Here is a 13,560-nt window from a genome sequence, read left to right as displayed (position 1 = left end):
TGTTAATCCACAGCCATCATCCGTCCAGATGGGGGCCCATCTGCAAGGTGCTGGGGTCAGGCCTCTAGCGTAGTTTTGGGGGTGGTGGACGCAGTTCAAGCCGTAACTCAGCAGTCAGGCAGAGAAAATGCTAGGCGGTCTGGGTTTGCTCTGGGGAGTTGAGAGGGCACGGGCGCGTGGGGATGGCGGCCGTGCGGGCTGTGGGCTCACCCCCGTGGGGAGGGTGTATCCTCCGTTTCCCCGCAGTACAGAGGACGGGAAAGACACTGCCTGGGGGAGCTGCCCACGTTGTGGAAGGGGACAGTGAGGCGCAAGGGCCGTCACCTCCCCAGGAGGGAAAGCCCAGGCCTGGACCTTGGGCAGAGAGTCCTGAAGTGTGGGACCCAGAGGCTGCCCGAACCAGGGGGTGGGAGGGCGGCTGGGAGTGGCGGGCAGACACGGCCGCCAGGGCAGGCCGAGGAGCTAGCAGATGGCCACGCTCCTGTGGGGGGGGAAAGAAGGGGTCCGCCGCCTCCTGGCGCTGGAGGCGCCCCTGATGGGCTGTGGGAATGTGGGAAGCAGGCCCTGGGGGTCAGAGTGGGGCAACTCCAGGGCTGGGGGAGCTGCTAGACGCAGGGGCGGTGGTCACCCCACTCACCTGGCCACCCCCTGCCCTCCCAGCTCCAGGAAGCCCGTCCAGCACACGTCCAGGCTCCACATCTGCTCCGGGTTGAGGGGCCCACAGTGACCCCGCGGGCCCCGGCACTGGTGGGGAAGCGGTGACGCCTGTCTCCCCTAAGCTCCCGAGGGCGGGTGTTAGGTTTCAACAGCAGAGTCTCCTGGGGGTGTGGGCCTGCCTCCTCACGAGGCTTGGAGGAGAGTGGGAACCCCCTTTGCTGCTGGTTTTCCCTGGCGGGGGAAGCTGGGCGGGATGGCCTCAGGAGGGCAGGGCCCCATGCTACGGCACCCTGGCCGCGTCGGGGCCCCTGGTGGCCGAGTGGTTCAGACCGGTCTGCCAAGCAGGGTGGGGCCTGGCGCCTGCTCCCGGGCTTCCTTCTCCTCCTGCTGCCGCTGGGAGCCTCTGCGCCAGGCCCCGGGGGGGGGCCTCAGGGGCCTGGGACCTCGGGGGTCCCCGCGTGACGGTGACGGGCTGCGGACGAGGCCACGGGATGGCTGTAAGCTGCCTGCGTCCCGTTAACACGCCAGGTCCTGGCTCACACACGTGTCTGAGCAGCCGGACACGTCGTTCCCGTGTTACAGAGAAACAGGTGGAGGAGGGAGCAGACTCCCCGGGGTCCTACAGCTAGACCCTGTCGGGAGCTGAATGGTGTCCCCCAAAAGGCAGGTCAGGTCGGAACCCCAGGACCTGTGAAGGGCCCTTATCTGGAAACAAGGTGTTTGCAAATGAAACAAAGGGCCTGGAATGAGGGCACGCGGGTTTCAGGCGACGGAGCTGGGATGGCCAGCGTCCTCAGAAGAGGAGGGAGGGGCGTGGCACACAGGGAGGGTCGGTGCGGAGATGGGCAGAGACTGAGGTCACCGGAGGAGGGGCTGGTTCTGCAGGAGGAGCCGCGCCTGCGGTGCCTGCGCTAGACCGGGGCCTCTGGACCCAGGAGACGGGAAATCCCGGTGGCCTTCGGAGGCCCCGGGACCATGTGCACACCCGCAGAGCTGGGCCCCCAGAGCCTGGTCTGGCCGCACGGGCCCAGCACGAGGCCGGGGGTGGCCTGTCTGCTGCATTCTGTATGCCCGCCTGGGGGGAAGAGCCCCCGGGGCCGTGCCGGGGTCCCAGACATACCCGGCGTGTCCTCCAGAGCCAGACGGCCCCTTCCGAGCGGGTGAGCCATGATGCCAGCCAAGCTTATGTGACTCGGAAGCAGACGTGAAGGCCGTGGCCGCCCTCTGGGGACGGGAGGTGTTGCCACAGCGGTGAGACTGGAAGAAGAGGGGCTGGGGGCTGCAGGTGGGTCAGAAGGCAGGGCGGGGGGCGCCTGGGTGGCTCAGTCGTTAAGCGTCTGCCTTCGGCTCAGGGTGTGATCCCGGCGTTCCGGGATCGAGTCCCACATCGGGCTCCTCCGCTGGGAGCCTGCTTCTTCCTCTCCCACTCCCCCTGCTTGTGTTCCCTCTCTCGCTGGCCGTCTCTATCTCTGTCAAATGAATAAATAAACTCTTAAAAAAAAAAAAAAAAGGCAGGGTGGGAGGGCTGGGGAGGGGTCCCAGGCTGAGCTGGGGGCCAACGAGGGTCTTGTCAGCAGCGGAAGAGCCGAGGCAGGAGGGCCACAGAGGGCTTTGAGCGGCTGGGGGAGCAGCCCGTGGGGTGGCCTGGGTCAGGGCGGTGACCGGGACAGGAGGCCGAGCCCCAGCCCCAGGGTCGGCCGAGGTGCAGGGCGCCGAGGATGAGGACCTGGGGCCTCGTCGGCTGTGCAGGGGGGCGGGAGCCGCTGGAGGCCTGTGCAGCCCAGCCGCCGGAGGGGCTGTGGGGGTCAGGACAGAGCAGCCCTCCTGTGTGGCCGCCACATCCCACCCCCGGGGGAGCGGGCTCCTGGGCAGACGCCCCTTCTGCCGCCTCGTGCGGGCCGCCATCCCAGCAGTCAGAGGCAGGAGGTGGGGACGGGGCGTCACTCAGCCACGGGAAGACGCGACGCACGGACGGGTCCACGCCACAGCGAGGGTGAGCCGTGGACACTGCTGTGTGCGGGAGGCCCGCCGCAGAAGGCCACACGCACTGCTCGAGGCCGCGTCCACACAGGCCAGTCCGCATGGCAGTGGGCCGTGGTCGGGGCCGGGTCACGGGCATCCTCCCTGGGGTGATGGCGGTACAGCCGTGGGAGGGACTGAGCCTCTGTATTTGACGCTTTCAGCGGCCGCATTTGATGGTGCGTGAATCAGAGCTAATTTTTTTTAAGTTTATTTTCTCAGTCGTCTCTACACCCAACGTGGGGCTCGAACTCACAAGCCCAAGATCCAGAGTCGCTTGCTCCAGCCACGGAGCCAGCCGGGCGCCTCAGAGCTGGTCTAAGGGGGGGTTAGTGGTAACACCGTCTGATTAGCAAATGGTTTTAAATATCAAAGCTGGTGGCCCTTCAGCCCTGCCTTCCGGGGCGGCGGACATGCGGACATGGCGGGGCCTTGTGTCCAGGGGCGCCAGGAGCCTCCGTGAGCCCTGCGGCCGGGCTCAGCGCGGCGCTCTCTCTCCTCCCAGACTCCTGCGCGAGCAGTGGATCCGGGCCAAGTACGAGCGGCAGGAGTTCACCCACCCTGACAAGCAGGAGCCCTACTCCGCAGGTAAGGCCGGCGTCGGCCCCTCGTCTCTGCGCCTCTGCCTCCGGCCCTGTCCCCCTGTCCCTGTCTCTGTCCCTGTCTCTCTGTGTCTGTCTGTCCCCCTGTCCCTGTCTCTCTGTGTCTGTCTCTCTGGCCCTGTCCCCCTGTCTCTGTCCCTCTGTGTCTGTCCCCCTGTCCCTGTCCCTCTGTGTCTCTCTGGTCCTGTCCCCCTGTCCCTGTCTCTCTGTGTCTGTCTCTCTGGTCCTGTTCCCCTGTCCCTGTCTCTCTGTGTCGGTGTCTCTGGCCCTGTCTGTCCCCCTGTCCCTGTCTCTCTCTGTCCCTGTCTCTCTGTGTCTGTGTCTCTGGCCATGTCTGTCCCCCTGTCCCTGTCTCTTTGTCTGTCCCCCTGTCCCTGTCCCTCTGTGTCCATCTCTCTGTGTCTGTCCCTGTCTGTCCCTCTGTGTTGGTCCCTGTACCCCTGCCTCCCACTCCTGACACTGCGAGGCTTGTTTTGAATCTGGAGGATGGGCTAATTGCTCTGGGCCAGTGTCCAGTCCTCCTGACACCGAGCTTGGTGGCCTGGTGCTCAGCCCCTGCGGCCATCAGCAGCCCAGCTCAGACAGGGCAGGTGCCTAGGGACGGCAGGGCCGCGCCGGGCACCCTGGCTGGGCGGGGAGGTGGGCCCTTGCTGGGACGTGTGCAGGGTGAGCAGGTGCTGGCGGGAGGGGCTGAGGGGCTAGAGGGCCCGGCCCGGGCTGGGGCGGCGGGGGGGGCTGCCATGGGGCCAGGTCTCGAAGGCTGGGAGGCGTGATGTGGGCCGGCCTCTGGGTCCTGGAGCCACTCTCTCGGGAAAGCGTGGGGTCTGGGTTCCAGAAGCGGGGGTTGCCTGCAGGACAGCAGCACCAGCAGACCTCTCCCCTGCACATGTGGGTCCGTTCCAGGCACTCAGGTCCGGGAGGGCCGGGTCTCTCCCTCCGCCTCCTGCCTCACGGAGCTCGCGAGGTGGTAATGACGGCGTGACAAGCTGGGGGTCCTTCCTGCCTAAAAGTGTGTCCCTGTCCCAGGCCCGAGGTCCCCCATTAGAACACATCCCTCCAAGCTCCCGGTGCCGCCAACCGCCGTTCTTGGCGGGCGGGTGTGAGACGTCGGGCCAGGGACAGAGGGGACTGCAGGAGGGACACGTGAGCGGGCCCTGAGCCACCTTGGAGCCAGTGGCTTCTCCGTCCGCCCGTCCGGGGCCGGCAGAAGGGGCAGAGGCTGCCATCCCACCTGCCGCCCCCGAGGTGCTCCCCAAGCCAGCGTCCCGTGGGGAGGTGCCCAGTGCGGGGGTCCCACACGGCGGCTGCATCTCACCTGCTTATGGCAGAGGCCTCCCCAGTGCCCCCCACATGCCCTCCTGGGGCCCCCAGGAGGAAAGGCAGCATCCAGGGCCCCACGCCCCCCAGCCTCTGAGGCCCCAGCACCTCGAGCCCCCACCACCAGCCCGTGTCGGAGGGTGGGAGCAGGTGCACCCCGGCACCCCCTGAGGGGTCCTGGCCCCGGGGTTCCTCTTTGCGGGCTCCTCCCCCAGCCCTGTGAGGAGCACCCAGGGATTCCCGTGGGCACTCCTGCTGCAAGAGCACTGTCTCAGGCCCGGGGATGAGGGGTGGGCCCAGCCCCGCCCATGGGGAGGAAGGGCGACAAAGGCCTCGGGAAGGGCCCGGCCCTGGGAGCCATGCGAGGCCCAGGCCGGCAGCCCCGTGTGCCCACAGCTTGTCCCACCGCGTGTGGCACACCCACGTTGCCGCGCTCTGGGCCGCCCAGGGGTAAGGGCGCCAGTGCGGTTGTCTGCGGGTCACCAGGCCCTGAAGCTGGACGTGAGGGCCACAGGACGGGTCACCGGGGCGAGGACGCCAGCCGTGCCCACGGAGGGCATGGACCAGGGAGGAAGGAGGGCTCAGCCCTTCTGACAGGAGAGGTCCACTGTCACCGAGGAAGAAACGGGGGAAGCGGGACCGTTGGCAGCGAAGGCCCCAGTGGAGCAGGCGTGGACCGGACTGCGCCAGGCGCCGCCATCGAGGAAGCTGGAGGGGAGACGGGACTTGCACATCCCGAAGTGTCTTCCCCTGGATGCGGCTTGGATGGAGGGAAAGGGCCGGACTGGCAGAGAAGCTGCTCGACCCACCTCCCCTGGCGTGGACGGGGCACCGGTGCCCAGTGGCGTGGCTGCCGTGGCATTCTTGCCGAGAACGCAAAGCCTGGCCCCAGCCGTGAGGAGACGCCAGACAGACGGCGCCTGAGGGACGCTGGGCCGAGTAGCTGACCGGCAGTCCTCGCGGGCGTCAAGGCCAAGAAGTGGCGGGCTCGGGCGCACCCAGATGGCCTCGCGGGGCTGTGGGGCTGTAGCAGGGCCGCCGTGACAGGGCCAGGGGTGTCATTTGAGGTGACTGCCCGGCTCTGAGGACCCTCCCGCGGCCACCAGGGTGCAGAGCTGGCCGCGGGCTCCCCTCGGGTCGCTGCACGTGCGTCGGAGTGCCGACAGTCCAGGCGCGGCCTGGTGTCAGGGAGCAAGGGGTGTGGGGAGGCCGCGGGGCCCGGGGCTCCAGGTGGCACCAGCCTGGCGCTCCCCGCCCTTGGCCAAGGTCGCGGCCGGACCGTGGAGATAAGGGCGCCTCCACCTGCCCCACCCCAGCTCTCAGGGTGACCCCGGTGACAGCTGCTCCTGGCTCCCTCCCACATTGTGCCCCGCCTGGAGCCACAGCCTCAATGGCCGCCTTTCACGGGGCAGACAATGCCCCCCGTTGTCCCGAGGGCCAGGCCGCCCAGGCTGCCCCCAGTCACCGACAGACACGGCACTTCCTGCCGGGGCTTCGGACCCCATCCCCCTGCGTCCTCTCTGTGCAAAGCAGGCCTGGGCCCCGAGCTGCCACTCTGCCCCGCCTTTGTCCTAAGTGTCATAGGGTGAGCAGAGCCCTCAAAGGGCTGGGGGGCCAGGGCTCCCCAAGTGACAGAGCCCATCCCCCCGTGCCTCAGTTTCCCCTGCTGTGTGGCGAGGACGACATGGTGCTCAGCGTAGGGTCGTCGTCGGAAGCATCGACTGACGTCAGGTGCGCGGCACCCAGTGGGCCTGCAGCACCCTTGGGGTGGCTGGAGCAGGTCCAGTCGAGAGACGGGGTTTGTGGGGTTTGGCCCCATGTGCCTCCCCGCACCTGCACCCCACCGGATTCGGGACTGGTGGCTGCGTCCTGGCAGCGTCTTCTGCATGGGGCCCGGGTTTGGGGCACATGGACTTGGCCATGCAGGAGGTTGTGCCGGTCCCCCAGTGAGGTGTTCGGGGTAGCAGGGGGGAGGGAACGAGGCCAGGCCTGGGCCCCCATGTCCACCTCTCGGGGGATAGAACCTGTAGGCCTGGAACCAGGTCCTGGCCCTTCTGGGGCGGTGGCCAAGGTGGGCCTCAGTTTCCCTGGTGTCTTCCCAGGTCCTGGCTCTATGCCCAGAGGACCCCCCTTTCCACTGGCATCCCCTAGCAGACGCCTGCGGTGTGGGGGCCCATCTCTGTCCCGAGTGCAGTGCGGTGCTGTGTGTGCGGTTCAGTCCCCCGCTGGGACCTGGTGTCGAGTCCTGTTCGAGGCCACTGTGAACGCAGGCTTCCACGTGAACGTGGTTTTCTGGGTCGTGTGAGAAGCGTGCGGTGGTTCCTGACTAATTTAAGTGGTTTTGCAGAGCGACCCCACTGTCCTGCAGGGCCTCTGGCAAAGGGGGTGCCGTGCCTGCACCTGGGACGGCCGTTCCTGTGGCTGGGTTTGGCTGTTCCGGGGGAGCAGGGGCGTCCCGTCACTGCTGGTGGCACTCCTCAGAAGGGCTTCCTGGAGGAGGTGGCTGGGGAGGCCCCGGGTAGCGGGCTGGCTCTTCCAGCTTCCAGGCAGGTGGTGTCGGAGCCGGCACATGGTGGGTGCCGGCTCACAGTAGGGCCCAGTGCTTGGTAGGTGTGGGCACATCATAGGCGCTCGATAAATGCTGAGTGAAACGTCTGGCCTCCACCGCAAGACTGGCCAGTCCTTTGGGAGGAAACAGTGTTCCCTGGCACAGCCAAGCTCAGGCAGCGTGTCAGGAGGGCACCGCTGGGTCCCGTCCTGCTGTGTGCTGCTGGGGGAGACCCCTGTGGCCAGGGTGCGGTCGGCAGGGGTGTGGGGGTGGGGCAGCACAGATACCCCGAGCCTGTGTAGACGTCACGACAGCACGGAGCCCTGGAGCCTGCAATGGTCTGGAAACCCGAGCCTGGCCGTGGGGCCACGGCCTGGAGGCCCCAGTGTGGTGGGCGGGAGTCCTCCCCAGGCCAGGACCGGGGAGGCCAGGCCATGACGGGACGGGCAGGCTGCTGGCTTCAGGCGGAGGGCCAAACAGCCGTCCCTTGGCCAGAGCCAAGTCAGGGACCCCGGCCAGCACCCGTCTGAAAATACTGCTGCTGCTGTCGCAGTGCCTGAAATTAGGCCTCCCGGCGGCTGGCTGTCGGGAATCGCATGGCCCGGGAGCCAGACAGACTTGGGGCCAGTGTGCCCCTCCATCCTGCGGCTCCCAGCCTGGCCTGGGCCCCTGGGAGTGTGGAGACCGACCACGGCGCTCGTCCCCACCCCCAGCCAGCCCAACGCCTGGCCCGTCCTGAGGCGCTGCTGCCACCTGCTGGGCCCAGCAGGCAAGGCGGACGGGCCGTGGCGGGGCAGGGGTCCTGCCGGCCAGGAGCGACAGCCAGTGCCAGAGGTCGGCGCTTGCTGGCAAGGCGACCTTGGGCCAGGACTTCACGTCTCCGTGCCTCGGTTTCCCCTTTTGTGCAATGAGGATAACAACCTGGAAGTCTTTCTGGGGCCGGCACAGGGTCGTGTGGGTGAAGCCCTCAGGGCCTCGTCACGGGCCGTGTTCAGGGGTGCTGGAGGGGACCCTCCTGGCAGATGTCATGACTCCAGCTGCTGCCCTCGGGCACTTCCCTGTGTCCACGGCTTGGCTGACCTGCAGGCCGCTGGACTTGCAGCTTTGCCCTGCGTGTCGTGTCACGTAGTCGTTCTGGGTAGGGCCCCGTGTGGGCTGGGGACGGTGGTGGCCCTGTTGCCTGTGCACACAGTGGGGATAGGCCTGCTGGTGCTGTATGCAGGGGTCCCAGGGACACAGGCTCCTCTGAGTTGGGGGGAGGGGAGAGGCCCCATCTGGCGCTGTCCCATGACAGACTGAGCGGCACCAGCTGCCCCCTCCCCGACGCCAGGCTGCTGCCTTTTTATGGCCGCGTGTCTCAAGGACAGAGAAAATAGCTCCTTGTCTCTGTGGTGTTGGGAGGGGGCTGCCGGGGCTGCGGTGGGGGCTAGAGGGTCAGAGCCTAGAGTTGGCATCCGAAACGTGAGCCGGCACGGCTGTCAGGGTCTGGGCTCCATGGGTGCTCAGCAAGGACGAGCAGTGGGCCCTGCCGCCCGCGTGGGCACTGCCGGCTCGCTGGCTCCCGCCGCCTCCTGCCATCGTGGGCCAGCCTCGGACAGCACCACTCGTGAGCACACGCGCTGCAGGGCGGGCTCCGCGGGGAGAGCGCCCCGAAACCCAGGGCAGAACTGCCGGGTGGTTTGTACGGGCACCCACAGACCCGGACTGTGACCCGCGAACCCCCAAGGAACACGCCCCAGGAATGCGGGTGCCCTGGAGACTCGGTCTCCCCGGGCATGGCGGAGCTGGGAATGCGCCATGGGCACGGCGGCCGCAGGCCCTCCAGCACCGGTCGGGACACACGGACACGACTCCCCTTGGGCACAAGATGCTGGAACAGGCCCTGCCCACAGGAACGTGAAGGGGCGGAAGCCACAAAAGCACGGGAACAGTATTCCCTTCCCACCACAAAACTCGCGCCTCAAGCCAGCAGCCTGACTGTCCGGTGCACGCGGGGTCACAGCTCCATGCCGGTCTGGGACTGGAGCGCAGGGGTGGGCAGGGCTGGCTCCTCGGCTGCGGGCGCTGCTGTTTCCCCGTGTGCGAGGACGCTTGTGATGACCTTGGGCCCACCCGGCCAGCGCAGGACACTCACCCATCCCCAGACCCTCCTGACACGTGTGAGTCCTATCGTGCTGTCCTGAGGACTCGGCAGTGGGCACCGTGGTCTGCTCTGCTGTACCCCGCCCCCCGCCAGGGCGGCCACACAGATGTGCCCCTCACATCTGCCCGTGAGCCTGCACACGGGGTAGCGCACTGCACCCCTTTCCGTTTCTTACGCTTTTGGAAAGAAAACAGAAAACACCCCAAACAGCAGGCGGCAGCGGGCAGCCTTTGGGGAGAGGGTGGCCTTGTGTCCCAGCACCATGGGCGAGTCTGGCCTGTGCCCACCAAGCTTCGCAGCCCCGAGGCCAACGGGTCTCCTGGCCAAGAGGCCAGACAGCTGGCTGGAGTCCTCCCGCCCACACCCTCTGTGTGGGTCAGGACGATGGCCTCAGCTCTGGTCCACTGTGACCCTCTGATCCATGCCCCGTCTCTCCCCAGGGTACCGAGAAGGCTTTCTCTGGAAGCGCGGCCGGGACAATGGGCAGTTTTTAAGCCGGAAGTTTGTGCTGACGGAGCGGGAAGGGTCCCTGAAATATTTCAACAGAAACGATGTGAGCCCTACACGGGGCCCATAGTGGCCTAATATTTTCCCCAGCTGCCCTCAAGCAATTCCTGGCCTGGAGTGGCTGCCCCCTCCCATGGGGACCCCTGTCCGCCCATCCCTTGGTCACAGTCGCTCCCTGGGGCTGGGCCTGGGTTGGTAAATCTGGGCACTCCCAGGCCTGAGAGGGTATCCAGGCAGCAAGCAGGGAGGGGCAGGTGGGCTCTGAAGGCCCTGTGGCTGGCTGGGCCCTGCCCCCACCCAGACCAACTCCCGGTCAGGACACCCCCGGTGACGCACAGAGCTAGAGGGCACCCGCAGGGCAGTCTGCCAGTCCCCGGGCAGAGAGGAAAGCCGGGCTGGCGGGATGGGAGCAGGGGTGGGGGCACACCACATAGAGCAGCTGTGTGCTGAAGGGGAGAGGAGGGTCTGCCTAGGTGTCGAACATCCCCCTTTCTCATCTCTGGGTGGGGGATGGCAAAGGCCCAGAGAGGGTAAGTAACTTACCCAAAGCCACACAGCACAGCCGGCCCCCATAGGTCTGCCCTGCCTGCTCCCCTACCCACCTGGACCTAACGCACGGCCTTGCTTCCAGGCCAAGGAGCCCAAGGCTGTCATGAAGATCGAGCATCTGAACGCCACCTTCCAGCCCGCCAAGATCGGCCACCCCCATGGCCTGCAGGTCACCTACCTGAAGGACAACAGTACCCGCAACATCTTTGTCTACCATGAGGACGGGAAGGTGGGTGCCCGGGCGGGTTGGCGGGAGCAGGGGGCTGGAGAGCTCCCCCCTGCTCAGCCGGCATGGAGCTGGCGGGGCCGCCAGGGAGCGGACCTGGAGTCCACATGGAAGAGGGCGACGGGCTGGGGACACATGTGCGGTGTCCTGCGCTGTTGCTGATCCAGACCCTCTGCAGGGTGAGGGTGGCGGGAGCCCCCAGCCAAGCCCCCGAGGTCCGCCCCTTCGTCCTCACGACTTTGGTTTTCCATTTTGACCCCCGCACCACGCGCACGTGGGTTAAAGGGCGAAATGTGTCTGTGACGCTTCAGACATGCAAGGGTCTGGCACCGCCTCTCAATCCCGCTCTTCTCCCTTTTTCATTGTGTAAAGATGCACCTAAAGTTCACCACACTCATGATGTTTGAGCCTACGGCTCTCGTCCCCACCATCCCTCTCCAGAACCTTCCACCCCACACGGAGACCGTCCCCGTGACACACGGACCCGCACCCGCTCCCCGGCGTCCCGTCCTCCAGGCTCATCCCTGTGCGGACGGGGGGGGGGGGTTGTTGCTAAGGCTGAGTGACCCGTCGTGTGGAAGGACACAGTGTGTGTGTCAGTTCCTACCCGGACGGACAGCTGGGTGGTTTCTGCCCTGTGGTTTCACGAAGGATGCTGTGAACTTGGGGTACAAAACCTCTCTGGGACCCTACGCTCAGTCCTTGTGATGAGACAGCCAGAGGTGGAATTGTGGCGTCACGTGGTCATCGGTTAATTTTTTGAGGACCCTCCCCACTGTGGTCCACGCAGCTGCACGGCTCGCGGCCCCAGCAACAGGGCACGAGGGTTCCCGTTTCTCCGCGTGTCGCCAACACCTGTTTCTTGTTCTGATGGCCGTGGTGATGGGTGTGAGGTGCCGTCTGTGGGATTTGGATCTGTGTTTCCCTGATGATGAGTGATGCTGAGTATCTTCTCACGTGTCTGTTGGCCATTTGCACGTCTTCAGAGAAAGGTCTGTTCAGGTCCCATTTTGCCCATTTTGGATTTCGGTGGTTTTTTCTGGGTTGAGAGGATTTCTCTATATATTCTGGATACTGAGCCCTGATCAGATATACGACTTGAAAATGCTTTTCCCATTCTGTGGGTCGCCTTTCCCTCTGTGGACAGCATCTCCTGAAGCACAAGACTTTAAAATATTCAGAAACTAGACCCGTGGTGTCAGGTCAACAAAATCATCGCCACGTCCAACATCATGAAGCTTTTGCCTTCATTTTTCTTCTAAGATTTGTTCAGATTTTATGTTTAACTTGATTCACTGAGTTAATTTAAGATCTGATTTATTTGAGAGCGTGTGCGAGAGAGCACAAGGGTGGGGGGATTGGAGGAAGGGGCACGGGGAGCAGGGAGCCAGACGCGGGGCTCGATCCCAGGACCCCGGGATCATGACCTGAGCCGCCCAGGCACCCGTCCACTGAGTTAATTTTTATCTGTGAGGTAAGAGTCCACCTCATTCTTTTTCATGTGGACATCCAGTTTTCCCAGTACCGTTGAAAAGACTGTCCTTTCCCGATTAAATGCTGTTGACACCCTTTCTCAACCAATAATCTGACCCATTTCGGGGCTCGCTCTTCTGCTGCACTGCTCTGTCTTTATGCCAGTGCCGTGCTCCCTGGACTGCTGCGATTCGTAGTAAGTTTTGAAATTAGAAGTGCACTTCTTCCAGTTTTGTTCTTTTTTTAGGATTATTTGGCTACTTGGGTTCCCAGATATTCCATATGAATTTTGTCAAATACATTTTATGTATCAACTAAGATGCTCCTACGGTTGGTTCTTCCTTCGTTCTATTAAGTGTTTGTGTTGAGAACCCCTTGCATTTAGGAACCAGTCTCACTTGGCCACGGCGTATAACCCTCAATGTGCTGCTGAGTTCCATCTATTGTGCTTTGTTGAGGCTCTCTGCATCAGTGTCCGCAAGGGAGAGTGGCGTGGTTGTCTCGGGCACTTGTCTGGCTTTGGTACCCTGGCTATGCTGGGTATAATACAGAACACGCCCAGGGTGAGTCAGGAAGCGCTCCCTCCCCCGCAATTGTTCTGGAAAAGCTTGAGAAGGACGGGTGTTGGTTATTCAGTGTTGAGCAGAATTCACCAGTAAAGCCGTCAGGGCCAGGGCTGTTCTTTGCTGGGAATTTCTGTGACCGATTCAGTCTCCTACTCGTTCACAGGCCCATTCAGATGGTCCGCTTCTTGGTGATCTGGTCTTGGTGGGTTTCCCGTTTCCAGGAATTTGTCCACTTCCTCTAGGTGACCCCGTTGTTGGCGTACCGTTGTTCACAGCACGCTCTCGTGGACCGTTTTATTTCTGGAAGCGGCGTCCCACACTTCGGGGCTGATTTTAGGGACTCGGGTCTGTTTCTTAGTCCATCCAGCTCAAGGCTCGCCGATGCATCGATCTTCTCGAGGAACCGGCTTTTGCTCTCATGTATTTTCTCTTGGTTTTCTTTCATTGCACTGACCCCTGCTCCAGTCTTGATGGTCTCCTCCCTTGTGCCAGCTCTGGGTTCCGTCTGTTCTGTGTCTGGTTCCTTCAGGTGTGAGCTGGCCGTTGGTTTGACGTCCTCCTAGTCCTGTAACGTCAGCATTTACAGCTGCAGATCTCCCCGCTGGCACCACCGTCGCTGCAGCCCGTGTTCTGGTGTCGCGTTCCGGTTTCCTTCATCTAATTTCATCTCGTCTCTAGTCTCCCTTGTGATTTCTGCCTTGATCCTCTGGTCGCGTAAAGGTGTGTTACATGTCCACGATGTTGTGCACGTTCCCGTTGTCTCTGTGTTGACTTCTAACTCCACCCTGTTGGGGCCAGAGAAGATACTTTGTATGAAACCTACCTTCTAAAATCTGTCCGGTCTCACGTGCGGCCTCACGTGCGGTCGACCGGGTACAACGGTACGCCGCCCCGCGGGCACCAGGGAGGAAGGCGTGCGCCGTCCCGGTCCGGTGGAGCGTCTGGTTGGATCT

At 64.2% G+C, this 13,560-nt stretch overlaps 1 protein-coding gene across 2 annotated transcripts in view; it reads left to right on the top strand.

Annotated features, from left to right (window-relative positions):
• ADAP1 (ArfGAP with dual PH domains 1) overlaps positions 1–13,560 on the top strand; it is a 49,994-nt gene that overhangs the window by 31,312 nt on the left and 5,122 nt on the right. For both annotated transcript variants that reach the window (XM_045813248.2, XM_045813249.2), the window contains exons 4-6: positions 3,182–3,264; positions 9,727–9,839; positions 10,425–10,571. In XM_045813248.2, coding sequence (XP_045669204.1) covers positions 3,182–3,264; positions 9,727–9,839; positions 10,425–10,571 — 343 coding nt within the window. The remainder of the gene's footprint in view (positions 1–3,181; positions 3,265–9,726; positions 9,840–10,424; positions 10,572–13,560) is intronic.

Source organism: Ursus americanus, chromosome 2, assembly GCF_024610735.1.
Source record: "Ursus americanus isolate L20-20 chromosome 2, mUrsAme1.1.p, whole genome shotgun sequence".
NCBI classification, from domain to species: Eukaryota; Metazoa; Chordata; class Mammalia; order Carnivora; family Ursidae; genus Ursus; species Ursus americanus.
Note: the sequence above shows the minus strand (reverse complement) of the source record. Positions and strands in the feature narration are given on the sequence as shown.